Here is a 25,252-nt window from a genome sequence, read left to right on the forward strand (position 1 = left end):
ACAAAGACATCCAGTGATCATTTTCTTGTATCAACCCACTATTTAAATCTAAAGTGGTAACAAATGGCTGCAGCTGTTTCTTCTTTTTCTTCTTTCCCAGATAAATGACTGAGAATTACTTTTCCTGACTTACCTTCCACAGTATATCTCAAATCTGAGAAATGCCAGAGTCACAGAAGAGCCAGATTTCCAGTGTGATTTAGGTAAGAAGTTCTACCAGAGCCAGAATGATGTTTTTCCAGGTACATTCTGCTCCCTTTACGTCAAATTAGTTTCTGGTTTTATGGCTACAATTCAGCACAAACATTCAGGGTACCTCTTTCCAATTTGTTCATTTTCTCCCATTGCCATTTCTGTATAAGGATTTCTCAAGTGTGCTTGCCTGCTGGTATGGTGCAGCAGTTATTGGTGTTTCTGACAGAGACTAGCAGAAGCATTGCTTGTCTGAGTAAAACAGCTCCAGCAGGAAGCCACGCACAGATTGTATCTGGGTAGGTCCCACAGATTCCAGCTGCAGCCTGGGAGCAAATGAAAGGCAGGACACAGCCACAGGAGAATAAAAATAAGTTGCACTTCACAACTTTTGCTTCTTGGGGAAAACTCAGCATAATGGATTCCAAATCCAAACAATACTCCCCCCTTGTTTCAAATGCCACATTGATAATGTACTGTAGAACCGTAGCACATTCCACAGTTATGATAAATATGCCAAATTACAGTGTATCAATGCACTTTTTTATAGCATTTTCTCAGTAGTAATTACTTAAAAAAATATATTTAAAATATGTATCATAAGGGCTCCATTCTGGGGGTGTGGGTGTGCACGTAAGTGTTAGAGCAGGGTATCAAGACTTTGTTAGGGTTTGCTTTAGCTAGACATGAGTTGCTTGGCTGTGGGATTCTGTGTGAAACCCCATGGCACATGTTGCATTGGGAATAATTAATTCAGATCTTCAATGTTTTATTTATCATACAAGAAATTAAAATCTTTAATCCAGAAATACTCAGAACCTATGAAAAAGAAACCAAGCACTAGGTGGTTTATGCAATAACCCACATTGAGAAATACTAACAATATGAAAAAAATATTTTTTAAAAAAGCCCATTAAATAGTTTTAAATAGGTGTGTGTAAGGCAGAGGGAAGTGTAAGATGCAAAGATAACATCATGACATAGAGATTAGGAGGTGACTCCCTAACGTGCTGCATTGAGTCAGCAATCAGCAGCTGACACTGTGAACATGCTCACCAAGACTATTGACATTCTTCTTTGGAAATTGCCTAAAGAATGAACTTTTTTTTTATTATTATTATTATTTATGTTTTCCTGGCTTTTGTGACCTGAACATCATCGATGACTGCAGCTAGAACAAGAAGTATCGTGCTTGGTTAGTACTGATGTCAGTAAGGGACTAACATCTACACATCTGAGCTTTATTTTGTGTTTGGAATGTTCTGATTTTCAAGGCAAATAACTCACCAGCCTTATATGCTGCTTTGGGCTGGGCTAAGAGTTAATTTTCTTCACAGTGGCTGGTATGGGGCTGTATTTAGGATTAGTACTGAACACAAGGTTGACAATATTGAGATGTTTTTGTTATTGCTGAGCAATAACACAGAGATGAGACCTTTTCTGCTTCTCATACTGTCATGCTGGCAAGGAGAATGGGGACATGGGAACTCACAATGTGGGAAGTTGGGACAGGCAACCCCAACTGACCAAAGGAATATTCTATACCATATGATATCATGCTCAGTATCTGAAGTAGGGGAAGAAGGAGGAAGCAGGGGGATGTTTGGATGTTTGGCATTTGCCTTCCTAAGTAGGCATAGCATGTAATGAGTCCCTGGTTTCCTGGCAGTGGCTGAACACCTGCCTGCCCATGGGAAGTGGTGACTAAGTTCCTTGATTTGCTCTGCTTGCATGTGTGGCTTTTGCTCTCCCTATTAAACCATCCTTACATCAACACATGAGTTTTCCAGCTTGTACCCTTCCAATTCTTTTCCCAATCCCAATGTGGGGAGTAAGCAAGCAGCTGTGTGGGGCTTGGCAGCTTGGTCAACCACAACAGGTTACCAGAAGCAATGGCACCTCAGCATTACACAGTACCACTCATTTACTACCTTAGCTTTGGAAATCTTGTTTTTTATGATGAAGATCTTATTATTCAAGGGGAGAATGCATGCAGGAGTTAAATGTATTTTAATCATGTGTACCAAATTATCTTTATAAATAATAACAAAATATACAAAACATTCCATGCAAAAAGATATTTCCTTATTCAGGAAAAATTCCTTCCTTATTTCAGAGAGACCTGCAAGCACAAGATGCTGAGCTGCCATTCACACAGAGAAACTGCATTAGGAAAGGTTTTTTCCAGGGGCAATTTGTAATCTGGGCTTTCCTTTCTTTATTTGTAGGAATGGAATTTTCCTATATTAGAATTCTTGAGCATTTATTTAATTACTCAAACTAGTGCAAAGCAGCCAAACAGAATTTGAAGTTAAATTAATGAATGATACTCCCAATCAAAAAATTAATCAGCACAGTCATCATTAATCTTCTCATGCCTCCTCTGCTAACTGTTCCACAAAATTCACCAGAAGGTGGAGAAATCCAAATGATGGAAATTATTTTTAGGACTACAGATCTTTTAAAAAATCATGTGCTAATAGCTTCTTTCTGTTTGAAAGGAGGTTGTAAACAGGTGGGGGCTGTTTTTTTCTCTGAAGCAACAAGTGACAGGGCAAGAGGAAACAGCCTGAAGTTGCACCAGGGGAGGTCTGGATTGGGTGTTGAGAAAAAATTCTTTGCTGGAAGGGTGGTCAAACACAGGAATAGGCTGCACAGGGAAATGATGGAATCACCATCCCTGGAAGTGTTAAAAAAATGTGTAGATGTAGTGTTTGAGGACATGGTTTAGTGGTGAATATGGCAGTGTTAGGTTTACAGTTGGACTGCATGATCTTAGAGGTCTTTTTCAACCCTAATGACTCCAGGACCCTACTGTGAACACACCTCTGCACAATTACTGAGTATCACACAGGGAAAGAAGCAACTGCTAGGTAAGGCACTGGCTAAAACCAGTTCATTTCTTGGGGAAGTTTAAGAATTAGGCAGTTTAGTTAGCATGTGCCAATGTTTTTTCATGCTTCTGAGACAAAGCATTGCTTGTAAACAAACAGGCAGTTCCCTTACTTTTCTGAATGTTCATAATAGCATTAAGTTCAACATACTTAATTTTGTCTGGTTTCAAGATTAAAAAGACACAGATAACATATCCAAACACCAGTATCTTTGTAAGATTTGAGGGAGAAAAAGAAAATCAATAATGGCCAAATCTTCACATGCTGTAACTTCTGGCCTTTGGAATTCAAACTACTTCTGCGTTACTTCAGATTCCTCCTCGACCTATATCAGAGACATCAGAGGAGACAGGTGAGATCTTCATGTCACAACCACATCAAAGCACTTATTGCTCCCATGGTCATTAACACTTCCCAGGAGCACTCAACATTTCTACAAAAATTATAAGCAGTGTTATCAAATGCTGCTGATGAGAAAAAAATATCTTTAACTATTGCAAGGTTATTGGCTGTTGCAGTGAAAGCCCTTTTGTTTTTCTTCAGTGCCAAACCTGGAACCAGAATATTCTGAATTGACAGAATCTGTCTATTTGGGATAATGAACATCCCTTCATTACAAAAATTACTTTTCCATGGACAAAAATGGTATTAACATTTTTTCCCCACATAAATGTGTATCAAATACTTTTAAAGTCCCATAAGGAAAAAAAAATCTTATTATTAATCAAAGCAATTTCTCATAGAAATGAAATCAGATAAGATTCAGTTTTTTATTCCAAAACATTTTCCTACAAACTATGTGTAACTGATTATACCCAACTTTACTGGACATGTAATCACTGGTTACTATGGCAGTCTAACATATTAACTCTCCAAAATAGGAAGAGCTTATTGATTCAAAAATCTTTTTGATTTGAAGTCTTAGTCTGTTACATGGATCAGTTTGCAGTTGGCTTGGATTTATCGTGGTTTTGATGCAGCAATTAATTCTGCTCAGAATTAAGAGAACAGAAAGATGTAGTCAGTCATTTCTCTAGTCTCTGGTTACAGTGTTGTTTGCTTGAAGAGGTAAATTCAAATACAACTTTCCTAACAGTGAATTCCTAGACTTCTTCAAGGCCAAATGACTTAAATATTCACTGTTTGGGTTTTTTTTTCCCCTAGCAAAGTAAAAAGTATTGTTTCCAGTTACAATAGGTAGCACTTATAATTTTGTGACTGTAAATAATCAGGTTCACATAATTAATTATTTTGCCTCAGAGCTCTGTTAGTCAGGATAGCTACTTTGCACAAACTGAGATGAAAAATCACAGATAAAACAGGGGAGAGAGCCTTTCAGTTGCACTTATTTTTACCAGTTACACTCTGAATACAATCACATACTATCCCATATAAACAGATCACGTCTGAATCCTGATCCTGAAAAATCAATGGGCACATCTTGAAAACTGATAGCTTTCTGACTATCTCAGAACTTTTCAACTGTATGGCTTTTAAAGCTGCATCACAGGCAGTGCTGTGTACTGTTTTATACCTGTATATATAAAGAAATAATATAGCATTAAACAAACTTACACCTTGCACTGGTTTTAAAGTGGTATTTAAGAGAAAATAGGATTTTTTCATTGGCTATGGATTGAAAGTTCATATTTTAACTTAGATCCATAATTCAAACACTGTGTTTACATGTAGTCTATGGTAAGAGCATTACCAAGGGGGGGTATTTGGCCAGTGATGTCTAATTTTTTTTTCCTTTTGGTACTTCTAACACACCAACAGTAGTATGGAAACCCTAAAAGTATTGAAATCTTTACTGGTGAGGCCTGGTCTCATATCTCTGAGGACCTAGGAACAGTTTTTGTTGGGGAGAAATTCTACCAACAGTAGATGATGACTGATTTAGGAACTACTAAGGTAAATCTGACAAATCCAAGTCTTTGCAACTGGATGGGATACATCCCAAGGTGCTGGAAGTGAGTTTGAGGAGGTATGGCTGCTACTAAGGAATCAGTGGTTGCAGTGCTGTCCTCCAAAATGTAGTAGCTCATCTTGCTAGATGAGGGCACAGTGACTGTTTTCACCTCAGACTTTTTAAAGCAGCTGCTTTCAGCTTTTCAGAGAGAGGAGTGTGTCTACATAATGTGTGACCGGATACAGGAAGACAAATATTGAAAGAGTGTTTATATCATTGCAGTAAATTAGATTATTGGAACTGACTTCAACAGAATTATACTGAAATTACAGAATTTATTTATATATTCCTATTCAAGCAGCAGTCTTTAACCTCAAATTAACCTCAAATTTAACCTCAAACTTTTTCAAACTCCCATTCAGTTATGTATTTTAAAAACCTAAAAACACAGTATTACTTCTTTAACAGTTTGCTAATAAGATTAATATTTGTGTCATTAAAGTGATATTTGTAATTTTGTCAGTTACACAATGAAAAATGTGCAATGGTTGAAGTTTTATCTCAACAGTACTCTAAAAGTAGTGACAACAAAGATCTACGAATAGGAAACAAATAAATACTGCATACCGAATGTTTCATTTATCTAGTAACTATTAGAGTGAACATGTAATACCTGAAAAATAAATAGGCAAAGATCTGAGTTTGCTTTTTGTTTACCATCCTAAAATAGTATTTCATTCCTGACACAGTTTTGATGGACCAAGTTACAAGATGCAACTCACACCATAATCACTACATAGTCCCCCCTCATTCTGCATTCTGTTTAAGATGTTACTGACTTACAGTTGGACTCAATGATCTTCCAACCTAAAGCATTCTAAATATTTATGTATTTTATGTAGAAAGTTTCAGACAGTCTGGGTTTCAATGTTCTTGAGAGCATCTGACAGCCTGCAGCCCCAGATGTGCCCTGATAAGTTGCTGATCACCTACTGGCTGACAAGCCATATGTGCCATTTGGTCTTCTAAATATCTGGGAAACAGCCCCTATCTCCTGGAAGAGGGAGCAGACTACTGCAAGCAAATGTGCTCCCACCAGATTGCCCATCAAGAATGTGTCTATGCTCTATCTGGTCAGCCAGACATGTAGGAGTATGCATACTCCTATGCATAGTCTAGCTGGCAATCTGCTCATCAGCAGATGTGCTCGCTGCCCACGGTTTGAAAAGAATTTACTCTTTTCAAGGGCACAGGAGGTCTATCAGTGCATGTGTTCTGCCAGTGTTGTTTGGATCTTTACTCCTTCTCAGCTTTGGGCACAGGCAGCAGCACAGAGAACTGGAGTGGGGAGGCAGGGCACAGGGAAAAAGGGATGCCTTTTATCACTGCCTTTAGAACACTAGATGACATGGCAGTGTTAAGTACTACAGATTTGGTATATAGTAGACCTACTTCTTTCTTTTTTATTTTTTTTTTTAATAACCACTGCTGAAATAAGACAATGAAATTGTTTGTGTCTTGTATGTTTGTGATGACAGTTACTCTGTTCCTTCTGAATAGAGTATGAAAGATCATGGGGAGAATCATCCAGCACCATATTCAGCAAGGCTGTAAACATAGATACTAAAAATACCACTGGAGTGCAGATTACTATAATATTAATTATGTCTCTGCAAAAGTACTTACCTTTACAGGTAGTGCATATTCTCAAAGAAAAAAAAAAAAAGGGAACTAAACACTAAAACTGGCTGAATTGCTGCTGAGACCTTACATGGTAAGACCCTACCCACAGTAACCAGAAACTGCTAATATCTGACCTTCATTCAAATGGCTCTGCTTCAGCAACCCTATTTAACTTCAGAACTTCACTTTATCTCTTTATCCTTACACTTTATCTAGCATTGTGGTGACTCCTTTCATATCCTATGTCATGGCTCAACAATTCAACAGCAAGTAAATTCCTTACATTTCTCTTCCACAGCCTTCAGCGCTAAATGCTGATTGATACTTTCTAGACCTCACTAAGAAGATGTTTACATTTTTCCTTCAACACCATCACCAAGGAAAGGCAGTGAGACAGACTGCTGGAAAAGGTACTCCATGTCTGTTCCAAGCATGCTCTCAGCTCTGGCAAAGTGCTCCAGCTGGTATCTCTAAGTATTTAATGCACCTAATTCTGAATACATTTGGAGTGCTTGCAAGCTCTTCAGCTACTAAAACCAACTCAAAGGTTTGCAGCTAAAACTGCACTGGTTTAGATCTTAAATCTGTATTTCTCCTTCTCCTGCAGCTAAGACTGAAAATATTTTTTATTTTTGAATTTTCAGATGTTTGCTGAAATTGATATTCAGTAAGTGAACAAGAATTAGGTCACCCAGAGGTAATGTATTTCCCTGTCCCTCTCAAATGAGAGAGCTATATTCTGTAATGTGGAGTGTATGATTGCAAAGCTTATGTTTTGGGTATATATCATTACAGTCTCAGTATCATTTCTCCCCAAAAACCTTTCATATAATATGCCTTAATAATTCTATTTATTATAATGCTAGTTAGATTCATATAAACAAAAGCCCAGTATACATGCAGAACAGGCACATTCCTACCTGTTACCAAATATACATTATCCTGTGTAGATTTCACACCACCGCAACAGAGGACATTTATAAATATTTAACTAATTAAACACAATGTTCATATAAGCATCTGCCTAAGAGGAAAAACTAACATTCACTACAAGTTCCTTCCTTTTGGACTAGAATTTGAAATATTCATGCTGTGCATGTGGCAGAAAAGTGGCTCATGATTAGTTGGCACAATCCAGAGTATTTATTTCATGCTGATTGTATAATTTAAAAATATTTCCATATTGCTAATCCCATAACATACAATGGAGAAACAAAAGGTGACTTTCCCACCACATTCTGAACTGCTATGAATACCAACCAAAATATTCAATTCCATGAGTAAGGCAATGTGGGCAGAAACTGCTGGTTACAGATTAAGTTTACAACATCAAAATTTCAACAACTTCTCTGCTCTGGGAGCATTAATAATGGTGTATCCCATTGGAAGGTATTAGGTATCTTTAAAATAGTTAAGTGATTTGGTTTCTTTTAATTACTTCCTGCCAATATCCATAATTTTCTCTGAATGTCCAAAACTAACTTAAAATTCAATATAAAATTGCTATTGTTTTTATATCATCAAAAAGGAAAGATTAATGACATATTTCAGTAATCTAGTAATAAGTGGCTTTTTTCATTGTTCAAGCTGCATGCAATCCTCAGTGGATCTCAGATGTAGGTTAAAAAGGTATTTAATGCCTGTTTTTCAGTTGCCAAGGTCAAACATCACCTAATATGTATAGGGAAAGAGGAAACATCTGTTGGAATAATTTATTTGACTAACACAGAGGTTAGGATTAAAACCCACTAATTTCTTTGGTTCAATACTGAATTTCAATTAAACAATACAGGTATTTGTTCGGTTTGAAAAAATTGCCTTCCTTTACTTGTGGGCACACTCATATATATCCCTAATTAATGGATCTGGCAAGGGAATACTATGATTTGCCATTTTTTTTGTATCTGCATAAGATCTGAGAATGAGTATTTCTATTTTTTGAGGTTCTGGGTTTTTTTTCCAATAGAAGTTCTAAAGAATTCATAAACCTTTAACTCCCAAGACTCTTTGGTTTCTATGGAATTCTTCTACTAGACAGATTAGAATACATCTCAGGATCAGTGATTACACATGAAATTGTAAGGTAACCTTACAATACTGAACCTTCAGCGTCTAAGATAAAAGTCCCACTTACAGGTTTTAGTAAATATTAAATGCATGTCATCTGACTGCAGTTTCTTCTAACCTTTTTGTGAAATCAGACAAAAATCTTCTAGACTAACAGTAAAAAAAAATCACTTAAATTATTTAATTTACAAATGTAAATTAATAAAAATGTAGCCATTTTATTTCAATCAAGTATGGAAGATGTTCTCTTTACCTTTCTAGGGTCAAAAGGGATTTCAACAGAGCTGTGATTGTAGACCAGATTTTTAATAGGGAGAAAATATTTGCCAAGCAAAGAAGTTCAACAATTGGACAGCTTTTTACCACTGTAAAACAGAATCAGAATGCTTTGTCTCAAAGGGAATAGCAGAAGGTCTTACAGGAGAAAAGATGTTGTACACGCATGTTCCATCCTATTTTAGGACTAAGGGGAATACGAAATGGAAAGCACAGTTTTACTCAGCCTGGCCCTAAAGACAGGATGCTAACAGAGATGCCATGCAAGCTGACACAACACTGAGCATGTGGACAAACGTGTCTTAAAATAGAATTTAAAAAAACCCCAAACGTATTTATATGGCATGAGTATCTGTATCTCATGAGTATCTGTAATCTGTATCTCTCTAAATTTCAGAAGCCTGTACTATTCACTGGAAAATAATAGTATACTACTACACTAGGCACTAGCAGTATTACTTTTTATAATAACAAGTACATTGTTCCTGTAGTTCTTAACTGCTCCACTGTTTTGTGCTTTCTGAGAAAGAAAAAAGTACAATAATGGGCACATATATGACAAATTCAGTTTCTTTTTTAGGACAGAATATATCCATTGTCATGTGATGAACTAAAATTATTATTTGAAAGAGAGCACCTTTGTGATTTGCAATTCTTCCCTTCTCAATGGAAAGGCAGCTATTTTTAATCAGAACAAATAATCAAAAGAAACAAAACTCATGGAATGGAAAGTGGTAAGTTGTCAAAAATAAAATAGCATTAAATGTTGCTCAGTGATATTGTCAAACATACTAATAAATTCTAACTTGAATGTAAAATAGAACACTACATTTACTAATTACAAAAGAATACCCATGTCAGTTGCATGTATTTATTTAATCTACAGCATTATATAAATGATGATTTTTTTGTTGTTGACTCTTTCAGCTGAAAAATAATAAAACTGTTAGGTTAAAAATAGCATTAAAAATCTGGAAGGAGTGATATTAGGTCCCAAATATCTAACTATACTATTGCCACAGGGGAAACTGGAGCATGGCTGTTAGAAATAAGCTGCAATGATGAAAACTGATTGTTTCTCATTATCCAGTTGATTCTGTCCACAGCATCACACTTCACCAATGGTCTTCACACCTTAACTTACTTCAGAGAATTAACTTCAATATTATTTTACCTTTGTGGAAAATGATTACAGTTAAATGCATAGGACAGAAACCAGTAACATTAAAGTTACTACTATTAGCTAGTTCACTGATTTGTAACCAAAAACTGAAATCTATTATCTTGTCTTTCAAAGAAATAAAGACAATAAATATAACATGGTTAAAAAAAAATATTTCTGATTAAATTCTATCTTCCTGTACTCATTTTCCAATTGATTCAGCAAGAGCTTACAAGCAACAACCAACATAACTAGAAGGAAGACGTTTGAGAAACACACCCGAGTTTTCATCTGACTTCTCCTTTCACGGATTCTTGGCGCAGGTTTTCTTTCAACTTTCTGCTTGTGAGCCAAATCTAAAAAATCTGCTTTTTCTTTCACAGAGTGACTGTGGTTAAAAGGAAGAGCAAGATGAGGTGTTTCAGAGTCAGCTGTAGAAAACAAAAAGAAAAAAGGATTAATTCAATATCCCAAGTCAAACCATGTGTTTAATATTCAGTGTGATTGATCACAAGTTCCAATATCTCTTGTTAGAGAAAACAGGGTAATGAACCTTAAGGTAAAATACTCAAATTTGATAACTGAGAAAATAAAAGTTTGAATGGAATTATGGAAGGTGCTGCTAACACTGATGAAGGTGAATATTAAAAGAGGTATTCCCATTCAGGCAGAGTTATTTGAAAGGGAGTAAATCCAATTACATAGCACCTCCTTATGACAGAAGTTATTCAGAAGACCATTTCCAAACCATTTCCATTTACATATGGCTTCCAAACAATGAGCAGATTCCAACTATTTTAGGGCTGGTGCTGGCAGAGCACCAGCCCTCATGTCTTCAAAAATAATATTTTAATTTATCTTCTGAAAGCAACAGTGTAAGTGCCAACAATTTTATTTTATAAATATGGTAATTCAATCAATTTTGAATAATTTCAAGTTAAATGTCCGCATCCAAGTCCTGCAACATGGAAAGACATGCTTTTAAGTCATTTATGTTTTCACCTTCAGTCAACTCTCTAACAACCACCACCTCCCCATAATTTTAAAAAGCCTCAGAGTATATTTCAGGTTTTGCTTGAGTTTCAAAACTTATCTGTTTTCCCACTTGAAGAACAGGTTGCCTTTAAACCTCAAAAAGGGTTAAAGGCTTTTTTACCTCCCAGACATTTTTTTTCCTTTCCAAGTTTAAAACTTGGACTTCTGCTAGACATGTATCTTTCAAAGGCCTTTAAAGGGACTGACAATATACAGAGATAAAATTAGTATCAAAAAATAGATTTTAAAAGTCTGATATATTTTATGCATATTTATCCTAGAATGCACAACATTTTTAAAATATGGAAGTAAATGTGAATATTTACACAGTCAAAATGTACTAGCTACCCCTTTCCATAATTCTGGGAGACTGAGATGTGAGGAAAAAAACCAATACATGAACTAGTGCTAAAATTAAATTTTGTATTGGAAAAGCTCAATTTCTACTGATGTCTTTTGGACCCATCACTGGTACAAATGTCTTATAAACAATTCTAAGTATATTTATTTTTAGTTGTAATTTTATGATTTCTGTAAGTTTTAAATAAGCATGAAGTAATTGATTAGTTTGCTTACAAAATTGTACATAGGCTGCATGTTCATCTGTCATTCTTTCATTGTTTTTTTTCCTGGCAGCTCTGGAGGCTTTCCAATTTATTAAGAAACGTCTTTCCATTTCTTGAATTTCTTTCCCGTCGAGGGATTCTGCCAAAGAGAACATTTTCTGTGATACCAAGTGAACTAAGGGGCTGTGCAAATTTGTATGTAATGTGTATTGGCTCTATATTAATTCTCTTCAAGTATCTCTTTCTTTTTCTAGTATTTTTTGTAAAGAAAAAAATACACAATAAAGATTGATATTCATATTCAAGCTGCAAGAGTGAGTTAACGTCTTAATTACAAAAAAAAAATCTGCAGTTTTTATAACTTTCAAGGGAAATACACATATTTCACATTTGTTTAACATGCAAGACTTTCTATAAAGTTCTGCAGAAAAGTTATGCTCTTACACAGGGTATAGATAGATGCAGAAATCCAGGTTGAGAGGGAAACTGCATGTCTTAGCAATCAAGGAATTCTACTGATCATGAAGACAGTCACACAGATTTGCCTCTCTAAGGTTAACTTTACTCACTTAGGTGCCATAAACCTTATGCTCTATGATTCATTGGCTGCATCTGCATTTTTGAGTCAGCCTAAATGAAATACCTAATGTGGCCACAAATTTAGGTTGCATTAGAACTGTCCTAAGGCACTGTTGTTTTTATTATACAGACAGGCTTTTGCTTTTTCTTAATGGCCAGTATTTTGTGCTCTAACAAAAAACAAGTTACGTAATTATAACTTTAAAAATAATTGCCCCCTTTATCCAAAAAAAGTAAAAAATTAGCAGATTTTTTTTATTTATTTCTACTGTATAAATAATTAGCTATAGAAGAATCAGTTTCTGCCTTTCATGCTAAAATTTTATGAAAAATAATAATAATATAAACTTCACCATAAGGGTTAAGATTCATAAATACAATCACAACATATGTGTGAATTGTTTTTAAGTTTAAGGATGAATGTTATATGACAAATTCAAACACAGTAAGGTGGGATCTGCATAACCAGAACTGTCCAACGAATATACTTTAGCAACTAATACAGATTGATAGGGAATAGATGGAACTGATCTTTGAAAATCATTTTCACAACATCTGGAATATGAACACAAAAAATTCTCTTGTCACAATCTCACCAATCATCTATTATAAAACAAATTATTACAACTACTAATGACAAAAGCTAAACAAGATGGCTTGTGAAGCTAATTACATAAGCAGTTTTAGCTTTCTACATAAATCAAGAATTCATGATTTGACATAAATATCTATAGCAGTAACTGTTTAGACGGTAGTGCTACTCAACAACAATTAATTTTTCAGTTGTTTCCTAAAAAAGTGGGGGTTATGGGTGGGCTATTGATCTAATTTTTTACCTAAAGTCGGTGACTGTACTATAATCCTATCCTTGTACTTCGGTTTTTGACAGATGGGGTTTCCTGTAAGATCCATTCTGCGTAGCTTTGTCCATTTTTTTAATGCAACCTCCAAATCCTGCAATTGAAACAACAACAGAACATTGTGATTATGTTTCCCCCTCCAGAGTGAAATTCAACAGTAATGTGATTTGTTCAGCCAGGCCCAAATCCTGCACACAGTAATAACTTCAATGAGACTATTCACATGTATTAATATGCACATTAAGAATGTGCATTTTCAAACAGAGTGGGCCACAGCATTCCCTGAATATATTAAAATTGTACAGAAGAAACACTGATGTTGGAAGATGCTGCATTTTTAAGGATACAGTAATGCTACCTATGGGAATATCACCATTTCAATCCCTCTGATAAGTACCCAAAGCCTAGGAACTACCAATGAAAAAAACTGTATAATATGCAATGTATGTTAAGGCATCTCCAAGGTCTTACAGAGCTCTTAGAGTATCAGCCTGTGGAAGAATAAGTAATTTATACAGATAAAGAACAGACTAAAAAAAAAGAAAAGCTAAAAATCATGCAATCCACAGTGCACTGCCTCTTTCTTTATATATATGTAGAACTGTATTTTACAGGATAAACAGTAATCCTTCCCTACCTAACTGTGGGTGGTCAGTTACAGTATTGGCCTACACAGTGAAATTAGTGAAATATACTTTTCTCCATCTGTGTTTCTGTCTGGTTACCCAGGGGCAGTATGACCTAGATGAAACTACTTTGTCTTTTAAATACAATAAATTCAAGTTAAAAACATGCAGTGTTTAGCAGATTGGTCCTTTCTACTCAGACATCTTACTTTCTGAAACACTGAAACACCTTCTTTCCAAAATCTCATTTAACTCCCATTCTTGACAGGCTTTCCTTGTATGTGTGAAAAGCTTAAGGAGGATCTAAGACAATAGGTATAAACAGGAGAGAGGATTTATGTTCTACTGTTGTAATAATTTGGAAAAATCTACTAATCATGTTGTGATGGATTCTAACCCACAGAGTGTGTAAAACTTTGTAGTTTGATGCCTCTTAGCTCCTTCAAATTTAGAAAATTGCTTGGGTAACATAAGCAGGGAGAATTCTGCTTTTGCTGTCTCATCTCTCTTGGTAGAAAATCCTCTTGGAAATACTCTATGGGTTATATAATATATGTTTAGAAAAATCACATGGAAAAGAAAGTGGCAGCACAGCCTCATACCTCCAAACCATATCATTTTTGGTCTATAATCTATAATGATGGTGTCCATATCTATAATAATAGTGACATAATCTGTTGTTTTTCAGTGATAAAAATGTATATTTTAGAAAACTAGACAGCAAAAGTCTGGTTCTGTGAGGATCAAGACTCATGAAACAATGCTAGAAACTCTGAGGATTAGTCCACAGGAAGAAATGTTAATAATTCTCTCATAATGTTATTCAGCAAAGCTTAATTAGCAGGTATCAGGATAGCAACGTGATAACCCCCATAGTTTAGGTGCTAACACTTCATCACAAAAAAAATCTAGGGGCAAAATATTTTAGGCTAGACTTAGTAAAAAAGAAAAATAATTTAGCAAGTATATTTACTTATCCTTACCTAAGCATTCAGACACTATCATTGAAGTTTGTGATGTGTTCTAGATTTCATTAGAAAGAATCTTTCCGAGTAACAGTTTGGCAACACAAAGTTGTCTACTACTGAAATTAAATGTATACAGTTTAACTTTGATGAATGTATACCGTGTCCTGTAGATTTTTGTTAGCTGTTACTTACTTGATAAATGACCCAGAACATGCTTACTCCAGTGTATGTTTATCTAAGAGCACACTAATCCTGTGCTGAAATATGATTACCCTTTCGATACGCTCTAGTTGTTCATTGCCTTCCTGTCTCTAATAAAGTGCTTTCACTTCCCAGCCTTTCAATAAGCTGTACTAAAGGGACCAGACACTCTTCTGGGCAGGCTCCGTTTGATAAATGATCATGTCATGCTATCACTTTGAGGTCTGCTACAAAATACTGACGAGCAAATTATATTCCATTGGGGAGGGCGAAGGGCAAGTGCCTGAGTTGGCAGCTGTAGTGCTGGCAATAACTTTCTTACCAATTAACGGTGGCCATTTAAGAATTGGTATTTGAACAGTATGCTCCAGTTTTTATTGGAAACGTCTAATCCAACTGCCCCAGCTACATCTACAGACAGCAATTTGTCACCAGTTTGATTACCTGTCATAATCTATTTGAGAAAATCTATAATTTTTATCTTGTTCCTGACTCAATTCTAAAGTGAATGAATTCATCTTTTGTGATATCCTCTTGTCATAATCAATACTGGGCAGAGGTTGAATAAATTAAAGACTTGGGAAATAAAGATTTTTCCAGGTATTTCTAAATATATTTTTTCTATCTATCCAAATACTCACATAATTCATAATCTTTCCAAAACTAATGAACTTAATAAATAAATTATATTGTCTTTTTGTAAAAAGGAATAATTGTGGAGTTTTTTTAATTGACATAGTGTTTTAATAAATTTTCTTAATTCCAACCCAAATACACTGCAGTCTAGAAGACCTTGTGATCCTGACTAAAGCAAACCAGAATCTCAATACAATGAATAAATGAAGTAGCAAGCAATAGAAAACAAAGAGAAGCCAATTCTATTAAAATCAATTATATTCTTGATAACTGACCTAAGACATACCTTTTGCATGTGGTAGCTAGTCATAGTTATTTTGCACAAATTCAGAAAAATCACTTAATTTTCTTCCGTCTTCTGTTCAGACTGAATTATATAAACTTCAGTCAATTGAAACAAGGTCATATGCCTTGATGTCTGTTAATTATGCTAACAAAGCCCTGTATTAGCCATGACCTTAAGTGCTTGAATTAATTAGTCCTAGTTTTCAACTATGCTGAAATCAAAGTGGCATAGCTGAAAAGCAAAGACATATGGGTTTTCAAAATAGAGTGAAAAAACTGAGAGAAATGCTTAAATATAATTATACTAAATACACAAAAGTGAGAAAAATCTACATAATATTGTATTTAATGCATTTCTTATGCCCTTCATATTTTCCTCTTTCACAAAGATTCCATGTTATTCCTGCAGTTCACCAGAGCTGCTCAGACACAGGTAGCTCCTCTACAGCTTCTCTTCCCACTAGGTGAAGCACAACTGGGTACAGAGGTCTCCAACACTTCCCTGTCATGCAGCACTGCCACGATCTCTGATCAATGCCAGACATTCCTGGGGAAGTTCTTGATGGCAGTGATGGGAAAGCAAGAATAGAAAAAAAGGGCACATAGTGCTTTTGGCATGAAAAAGAGGTATACATCAGAGTTTTGATAACACAGGGGAAAGAGAGAGGAGAATGGATGCAGCTCATATGGGAATGAAAGAACATTTGCTGTATGTAACAAGTTCAGCCACCAGAACCAATTAAGTGTATAGAACTGTATAACCCTAACATCCTTGCAGCTTTCATAGTTGTAGAACAATGTATGCTGTGCAATCACAAAATTCAGGGATGCAAAAAAAAAAAAGAAAATATACTCAAAACTTTCCTCAGCTATTTTTTTGAACAATCAGTGGCTGTATAAGATTGTTCTCCTGCAAGATGTCCACTGTGAGCTAAAGCCTCTTACACAGAGCTAAAACTGACTTTTTAAAAAATACTTTTCATAGCTTACAGCTTCTTTCAACAGTTTGGTTTTTATTTATTTAAGAATTTAGGTTAGTGATAAGTAGAGCCTACCAAAATGTAATCCCTTAAAACTCAGTAATTGTAGTTGGAAAGTTGCATATTCACCTGCATTACACTGTATATTAAACACATTTGATATGTTCATTAATTTTACAGGTCTGCAAAAATATGAATAGAAACTCCTTCCCAGTTCCATATATTTCAAAATTTGGAGATTGTTTAGAAAACACACAGAACAGTCATTTTCAAAATATACTGGAGCTTAATCCAAGTGTAATGGATAGCAAGCTCAAATGCTAATTTTATAATTTTTCAACAGTTGTGACCATGTAACATAGAAACCTACAGGTCTAACTGATTTGGGTAAATATGATTCTGTTTTTTCTGATGACTAAATAATAAAAGTTAATAAATAATAAATAAAATGTACACAGATACTGAATAATGCAGTCATTTTGTCCTCTCCTTATTGTGTTTCAGAGAATACTGGTTTTTCCTCTGAGATGCTGAAAACGCTGCCTCTGAATTGGCATCCTCATTCTTAAAACTAACTGGTTCTTTGGCTATGACAATTTTCTTTTAAGATCATCACAACAGAAGTATATTTTATTTAAAAGAAAGAAAGAGTCAGTGTAAAAATCTCTGTAATATGTTTTATTTAGAAATGGATTCATTTATAAAGGGAAGCTTTGGTGAGATTGCCTATTTGAAAAAAGCTTTTTGCTATTTTGATGTAAGCAACATATTCAATGTGATTTTAATTTAATTCAGCAAAAGCCTACATGAACTGTATTTTGATGTAAATTAAATCACAGCTGCCAGCCAGGACTTGAAATACAAAGCATTAATAGTTCTGTATTAAAAAAGAAGGGCATTATTCAACATTTTTTAATATTAAAGTGTAAAAAAATGAAGAGTCCAAGTAGAGTAAATTAATCTAGATAACTGACAGGGTATGCACACAAAATACTGCAATCTCCGCACTAGTAAAGAGAACTGGCAAATTCTCTCAACAATCTGTTAAAAATAAGTTGTCTTCTCAGAAGTAATAAGAATAGTTATTTTAATAATTACTAATTAATAATAACTAATGAAAGTTAAGTTTGCTAAGGAAATAAAATGTTTATGCAAACCAGAAATTAAAGATTTTCTTTCAATCAAGACTTTGTCTTGGTGATTTGGGTTACTATTTAAACCAATTCATTATAGTATTAATTAACAAAAATATAGATTTTGACATCCTGGGTAAACGCTTCTCCATTTTTAGTCTCAGTAAGATTTTTATATGAGAAATATATATTGTCATGCTTGACAAGCCAGATTTAGTAACTGCAGAAATAAAAATTATTTTTACTTATATATTTAGCAATAAAGATGAATGTGACTAATTTCTTAACACCCATACTTAATAAAACAAACATTTACTTTAATACCTTCATATGTTTAAGTCGATTGTCGACTGCTTTAAGGTAAGAAAGATTTTCCAAAACTGCCAGTTCTTCTAATTCATCAATGTTGTTATTGCTGATATTCAATACAGACAAAGATTTCTGAAGGAAGAAAAGCAGAAAAATAAGTATTTTTTTCATGCCATGCATGAGTCAAGTTGGAAATTATTACAGAAAATTATCTGAAAAGATGAACAAACATATGAAGAAGAAACATGAAAACACCACCTCCATATACCATACAGATTGTTTTATGTTGGCGTTGCACCTTGTCCTAAAATGTAATTTATTCTGGTTTAGAAGTGAAACCAAAGTAAGATTGTTTCTTGTTTATTTCAGAAATTCTTAGTAAATATAGAATTTTTGGTGTTTTTTTTTTTTAATACATTCAAATTCTTTACAGAGTTCTGCAGGTGCTACAACTCTACTTTTGAAGTGTGAAACATACATTGAAACTGACTGCCTTTTTATAGAATCACAGAATTATTTGGGTTGAAAGGGGCCTTAAAGATCATCTAGTTCCAGCCCCCTGCCATGAGCAGGGACACCTTCTACTAAACCAGGATCTTCAGAGGTCCATCCAATGTCGCCTTCAACACTTCCATGGATAGAGCATCCACAGCTCCTCTGGGCAATCTGTTCCAGTGTCTCACCACTCTCACAAGCAGAGAATTTCCCCCTAAAAGCTAATCTAAAGCTGCCCTTGATCAGTTTCTGGCCATTACCCCATGTCCTATCACAACACACTCTTTTAAAAAGTGCCTCTCCAGCTTTCTTGTAGTCCCCCCCTCTAGGTACTGGACTGCTGATACAAGCTGTCCTTGGAACCTTCTCTCCTCCAGGTTCAACAACCCCAACTCTCTCAGTCTGTCTTCATAGGAGAGGTGCTCCAGCCCTCTGATCCTCTCTCTGTGGCCCTCTCTGGACTAGCTGCAGCAGGTCCATTTTCTTCTTATACTGTGGACCCCAAGATTGCATCTGAACTGCAGAGCTGAAGCCCATATATGCAACTGGCATAGTCTCATTTAACAGCTGGACTACACTACTTTTCTTTCAGGCTTGATGCCACAAACCTCTTGGTATCCATACCTCTGATCCTTACCCCTTCTCTGGAACACTACTGAGTCACATATTGCACTTTGCCATTTGTAACAGACAATAGTTACAGAGATCTTTATATTTTAGATAAAAGTCTAAACGTGTTTCGGATGTTTATCTTGGGAAATACTAATGCAGTTTCATATAAAAGGAAAAAGTATTTATCTCTAGAAAATGAAAAGGGACTCCTAATCCAGTGAGTTTAGAATTATACAAAGTATAATATTTACTATTAGCTGGAAAATCTCTATTTCAGCAGTTTATACAGGAAAACTAATCCCTTTCAAAAATTTGACCAATATCTACATTGCAGATGGAAATTACCAGTGACATCCTGATAAACACAGTTCATAAACTTAATCTTCTCAGTTAGATTCATAACATTGTCATCATCAAAACATTTGCCTGTGGTACACACAGAGCTATATGACCTCATGCTTTTTTATCTCTGATACCATTAAAAGAGCCAGAAACAGATGAAGTAGTAAAAAGCCGTGCCTTAAAAAGGCTCCAAATACTTAGCACTTGAAGGATAAAATACAGGATTTTTACATTTAGACTCCACAAAGATGTTACATTGTCAAGAATGTAAAGTTGTTTCATAGAAAAAAAACAAACCCCACCTCAAAAAGGCCTTAAAAAAAAGCCACAAAACCCAAAATCTAGACCAGGCTGCTGAAAAACATGAAAGAGTTTATTAAATGTTATTATCCTGAGAAGATTATACTATAAAACTTCCATTTACTTTGATAATTTCTCCAATATAGAAGGAGCAAAGTACAAATGCTCTCACAATAATGACACATTTCTATTAAAGAAAAACAGTAATACATGCCTTGGATTATATAATCTCAAAACAGGAAAAAATAGAGCTAGGTCAAATATTTATGATATAAATGTGAATAAAAGAACTCACTTTTTAGTGAGTTTTTCATCTTCTCAAAAAAAAGACTCATCAAGCCCTGACTATGCTATGAGAGATACAGCAAGAGGAATTTTTATAGCACAGAACTACATTCATTAGCAAATAAAGCCTATTTTTAACCTCTTCAACTATATGTTTTATGTTTTCTGAGCAATTAACATGTTGAAAGACAACTTCAAAAAGATTTCCTGAACTTTTGACATAACACCACATAGAAGAACTGCAGAACTAAAATGGAATGTTTTTGATTATGTTGTTCTTAATATCCAGGGAAAAAAAAAAACTGTTTGTGCATTTTTTTTCCACTCCATTTTTCAACAGAAATACAAAAGGCAATAAATAAACAAGTATACCAATCAAATCACTGAAATATCAACAAACTAATTCAGTACAAACGATACAGACTAAGAAAACTAAGAGTGATAAATTCCAACCCCTTTTTTTAGTTTATTCATATTCTGTTGGTATAGGGCATGCACACTCTTCGTTAATTCTTCTCTGTCTTTATCCTCATTTTCATCCTTCATAATGAAAAAAAGATAAAGTAGAATTTGCTGGACTCCTTATAAGAGAATTAGGGTGTCCCTTGGTAAAATTTGAAATAATGACACCAATTTGCAAAAGAGGAAAACACAGAGTGATCAACTTCTAATAAGTTCTCCTAAAATACTTATTTTCTGATTTTTGGCTCATTGAAATTCTCAATATGTACTTACTGCCAGGGAGTTAAGAGATACTGGATCAAACAGAAGCTTTTCACCAAGAGGGAGATGTTGACTTTCAATATGTAGCTCCCTTAGTTCTCCTATTTTATCCAAACCCTCCACTATAGTGATATAGTTGCCTCCTAAATACCTATAGGACACAAAACAGATTTAATATCCTTTGAAAGTAAGAGCAAACACAAGGCTTCAATATATAAAGAAAAAAAATTTTCAAGCATTATTGAATAATACTTGGAAATTATGATAGGAAAAGTAAATAACCTAGCACATAAGTAGAATTCACACTTAACTAACTCAAGCAGGTTTTTGCTGTTTTATCTACTGCTATTATTATTATTATTACTACTACTACAAGACTGAAAAAATAAAATTATTTAAATGAAAATATATATGTTAAAATGATATGTCATTACATTTAACACAGATAATCTCATCAAAAAATAATAAGCAATTACATCTATTTGAAAAGCAAAATTTAAGAGCTGAAAGAACCTTAATGGCTACATAATTCAAAAAATTTCTTAAGTGTCATAACTATACTTTTGACTAGTTAAATAAATACATTATTTTCAACTTACAGTTTTTCAAGTTTTTTCAGCAACGAGAGATTTTCTATACTTGAAATACGATTGTTCTGAAGGTAAAGGTGCGTTATATTTGAAGCAAAGTCCAAGTTCTGTATTTGGTTGATTTGGTTATCATATAAATATAGAACTCTCAGATTTTTACAGAAAGAGAGGTCATCCTGAAATAAACAATGACATGCTACTTAATGTTCACTCACTGCCTGCTTCTGGAAGCTATTGATTGTTATTTATTGTTATTATTGTTATTTATTTTATATTTATGTTCTGATGCATGATTTATAAATTTTCACCTTTAATAAACATTTCTTAAAACTATTTTTCCTAGAAAAACAGAGTTATTATACATTGTCAGTTACCTACAGAATAAAGACTGAAATCTGTTGTTACTATTTTGCCATACAGAATCTGAGGACAACAGGCATCACCAGCAAATACACGACATCCAGTGTGACTTCATTCCCTTCCCTGTCTTCATTAGGTGGATTTCAGAAAAGCAAAGTTTTTAGTGTAGTTGTATCCATTAAACTGCACTGGAAACTGGAAACCAGTTCTTGGCAAAGAATTACTGATTTACACAAAACCTTGCACTTCAATCTATTTTAATATATTTCTGAACTCAAGTTTATGTTGATTTTTTTGAACATATTCCTATGAAACAACTAAAAGACCACTCCTCATGAAGCTTTCTGTAAAACTCTGCTGTTGCAGCTGATTAACCAGAGCTCATCAAATGGACAATTAGTAACTCACGATGGCTGTGCACATTGCTAAGAGTGGGCTGAATAAACCCATTTGCTTGCAGGGATCTGTTCACACAGAACAAGTGATTTCTTCTTGACTGAAATCATGCTTTTAGAGCAGAAATTCATCACATTCAACAGTGCAGTTGTTCAGGGCTCAGCAGTTTCAAAATTTACTCAGTATCTTGAGGGGATCTGAATTAACTGAAAACTTACTGAAACCTGTATACATTTCCTATTATTAAACTCAGAGGAAGGAGGACTGGGCCAAATTTGCAGGTTTAGTCTTTGAAAATGAAAAGCTCATGGATTATTTTTTAAATGAGCAGGCCCCAGGGAGTAATTAAAAAAAAAAAAAAGTATATTTTTAACCTGGCTAGTTTGAAAAAGCAACTACACTAGTCCAAATTTGTTAAGCTCACTCGGGTTATTTCCTGTTCCTGACCTCTCCTTTCCTTTCTCAGACTTCCTCTGAAATTTAAGGAATAAATCAGATAGATTGAAAAGATTGTGCTGTGAGTTAACAAATCTGTAAAACATGGCTTTCCTTGTTTGTCTCTCCAACAATGAACAACTCATCATAACAGTAACTCCATTAGAGTAGCCAGTTTAAAAGGAATAATAAAAAATAAATCTTACAATTGAATCTATATTTTTATCTGACAAATTCAGATGAGTTATTTTTTGCAGATATTGTTCAAAGTCTTCTTCACTACGATTCTTGTGACCAGCATTTTTAGCAATTAGGTCCATTGTTAGCCGAACCATGGTTCTGTAATAGGTCAAGCTGCTCTACTGCTTCTTTTAATAATCTTTTATTCCACGTGCTCTTCTAAGTAGTATGATAGAATGCCTTAAAAAAAAAAAGGAAAATGTTATACTACTTGTAGCCCAGATCTTCAACAAAGCTTACATGTGTACTTCAAATCTGACATACCCTCACCAATGTCCTTTTCATTTACAGTGATACTATGTTGCTTATAAAGACCTATCCCTTTTTGGGATATGTGTACTACTGACATTTTATCAAGTTTTTGGTGTATAAATTAACATTTAAAATATTTTTTCTATTTGATGTGTTGATTGGGTTTGCTTAAGAATATTATATTCCAGTTTTTGCCTTTTCCATCCAGAAATATGAGCTCAGCGCTTCACAGCAGGTATAATTCTTACACATAGTAGCTAGTTAATGGAAGCTCATAATCTGATTATAAATTAGAAAATACAGGACACTCCATAACAGGTTTTACAGGCTGTGAGAGGTGGTATTAAGCTACAGGATTCATTATATATCTGCGTGGCACTTTTGTCATGCACACAAGTGCATGTTCTGCACAGTCAAAAACTGAGTTTTTCACACTAAGGCACATTATAGAGGCTCTCACAACAATACCAACTTTTTTCCCCCAAACTCTGGCTTATATAAATGAGCTTATAAATGACTGAATCTGGGAGGGAAGAAGGCAAGCGGCTAATACTGAACGGGATGCATAAACAATCTGGGTATAAAGATACCCTAACAGATATAACTTAATGACTCAGAATAGAAAGGCCACCTATTTATAAAGCCAGTACATATACCAATGTATATTATGTATTATAGCTTATACACAAAAGCCCTACATTAGTGTATCAGAACCGAGGAGACAGCAAAAAGCATCCCAGCGCTAAACCTCGCACAGAGAATTCTCCCTGCCAGAATTACAATTAAGACAAACTGAAGAAAAGCCAAGATCGAGGCTGTGAAGGCAGAAGAAACTTCCTTTATTAGTAAACAAATCTGAAGCTCAGTAGCTCTCCTTTATCCATACGGGATTTGATTTTAACTTTTATTTTAGAAGTTGGGTGTGAAGGAGAGCTGAAAGGACATTGTGGGTTGCCTATTCCCTCTCCTACAGTGAGTTTCTTGCTTTGTATACAAAAACACCCTTCAGAGCCTCTTCTCAGATCTTCTTCCAAACCCAGCAGAATAAACGAGGGAAAGCCGGGCAGATCTCCCTCCCTCGGTCCCCCAGCTCCTTCCTACCTACACAGCCGTGCGATTTCACACCGCCCTCCCGTCCCGTGGCCCCGCCACCAACCGCCTCCCAGCACGGCCGGTGGGAAGGCGGCTCTGAAGGCGGGCACGGGCCGGGATCCGCTCCAGGCGCCCTCCCGGGAGGAAGCGCCCCCGGCCCGGCCCCGCTCTCCCCTCAGCTCCCTACCCGCGCGCGCTGCCTGCCCCTCGTTGCCACGGCAACCTCACGCCTACAGCCGAGGGGCGGGGCGCTCCCGCTCCCGGCTGCGGCGCGCGCCCCTCAGACCAATCAGCGGCGAGGAAAGAGATAAGGGGCGGGGGTTTATCTTGCGCACGCGCAGCAAAGATCCCCGCGCGGCTTGGCGCGGGCTGCACCCTTGGTGGCCGTGTTGAGACTGGGAGGTAATGTCCCGAGTCGGAAGGGGCCCGCCAGGGTCATCGGGTCCAGCTCTTGCACGAAGCATCTCAAAAGTTACACCATGTGCCTGAGGCCATTGTTCTAATGCTTCTCCAACTCTCGTTAGGCTTAGTGTTGTGACCACTTGCGGGGAGAGCTCGTTCCAGTACCTAACCACCTTCTGGTTGGAAAGCCGTTTCCTAATAGCCAACCTAAACCTCTTCTGACACCACTTCAGGCCGTTCCCTCCAGTCCTGTCACTGGACGCTGTAGAGAAGAGATCAGTGTGTGACCTTGCCCTTTCTCTCATGAGGAAATTATGAACTGCAAGGAGGTCTCTCCTCAGTGTCCTCCAAGATGAAAAAGTGA

The 25,252-nt window shown here is 35.6% G+C and overlaps 1 protein-coding gene across 3 annotated transcripts; it reads right to left on the minus strand.

Annotated features, from left to right (window-relative positions):
* Window positions 1–1,001: 1,001 nt before the first annotated feature.
* Window positions 1,002–24,661, minus strand: PPP1R42 (protein phosphatase 1 regulatory subunit 42). Of its 3 annotated transcripts, XM_015649281.3 has the most exons (9): window positions 24,496–24,659; window positions 23,109–23,322; window positions 21,721–21,887; window positions 21,134–21,272; window positions 18,380–18,496; window positions 13,203–13,320; window positions 11,798–11,926; window positions 10,466–10,617; window positions 1,002–3,411 (listed from the first exon to the last, which is right to left on the minus strand). In XM_015649281.3, exons 2-9 carry the CDS (start codon window positions 23,235–23,237, stop codon window positions 3,379–3,381), a joined length of 984 nt encoding a protein of 327 aa, XP_015504767.1. In that variant the 5' UTR covers window positions 23,238–23,322; window positions 24,496–24,659; the 3' UTR covers window positions 1,002–3,378. The 3 variants fall into 3 exon arrangements, with proteins under 3 accessions (XP_015504767.1, XP_015504743.1, XP_033368173.1); XM_015649257.3 differs by lacking the exon at window positions 1,002–3,411 and having other exon boundaries at window positions 5,255–10,617; window positions 24,496–24,660; XM_033512282.1 differs by lacking the exons at window positions 1,002–3,411; window positions 11,798–11,926 and having other exon boundaries at window positions 5,255–10,617; window positions 24,496–24,661.
* Between the last annotated feature and the right edge of the window lie 591 nt (window positions 24,662–25,252).

Source organism: Parus major, chromosome 2 (assembly GCF_001522545.3).
Source record: "Parus major isolate Abel chromosome 2, Parus_major1.1, whole genome shotgun sequence".
NCBI lineage: Eukaryota > Metazoa > Chordata > Aves > Passeriformes > Paridae > Parus > Parus major.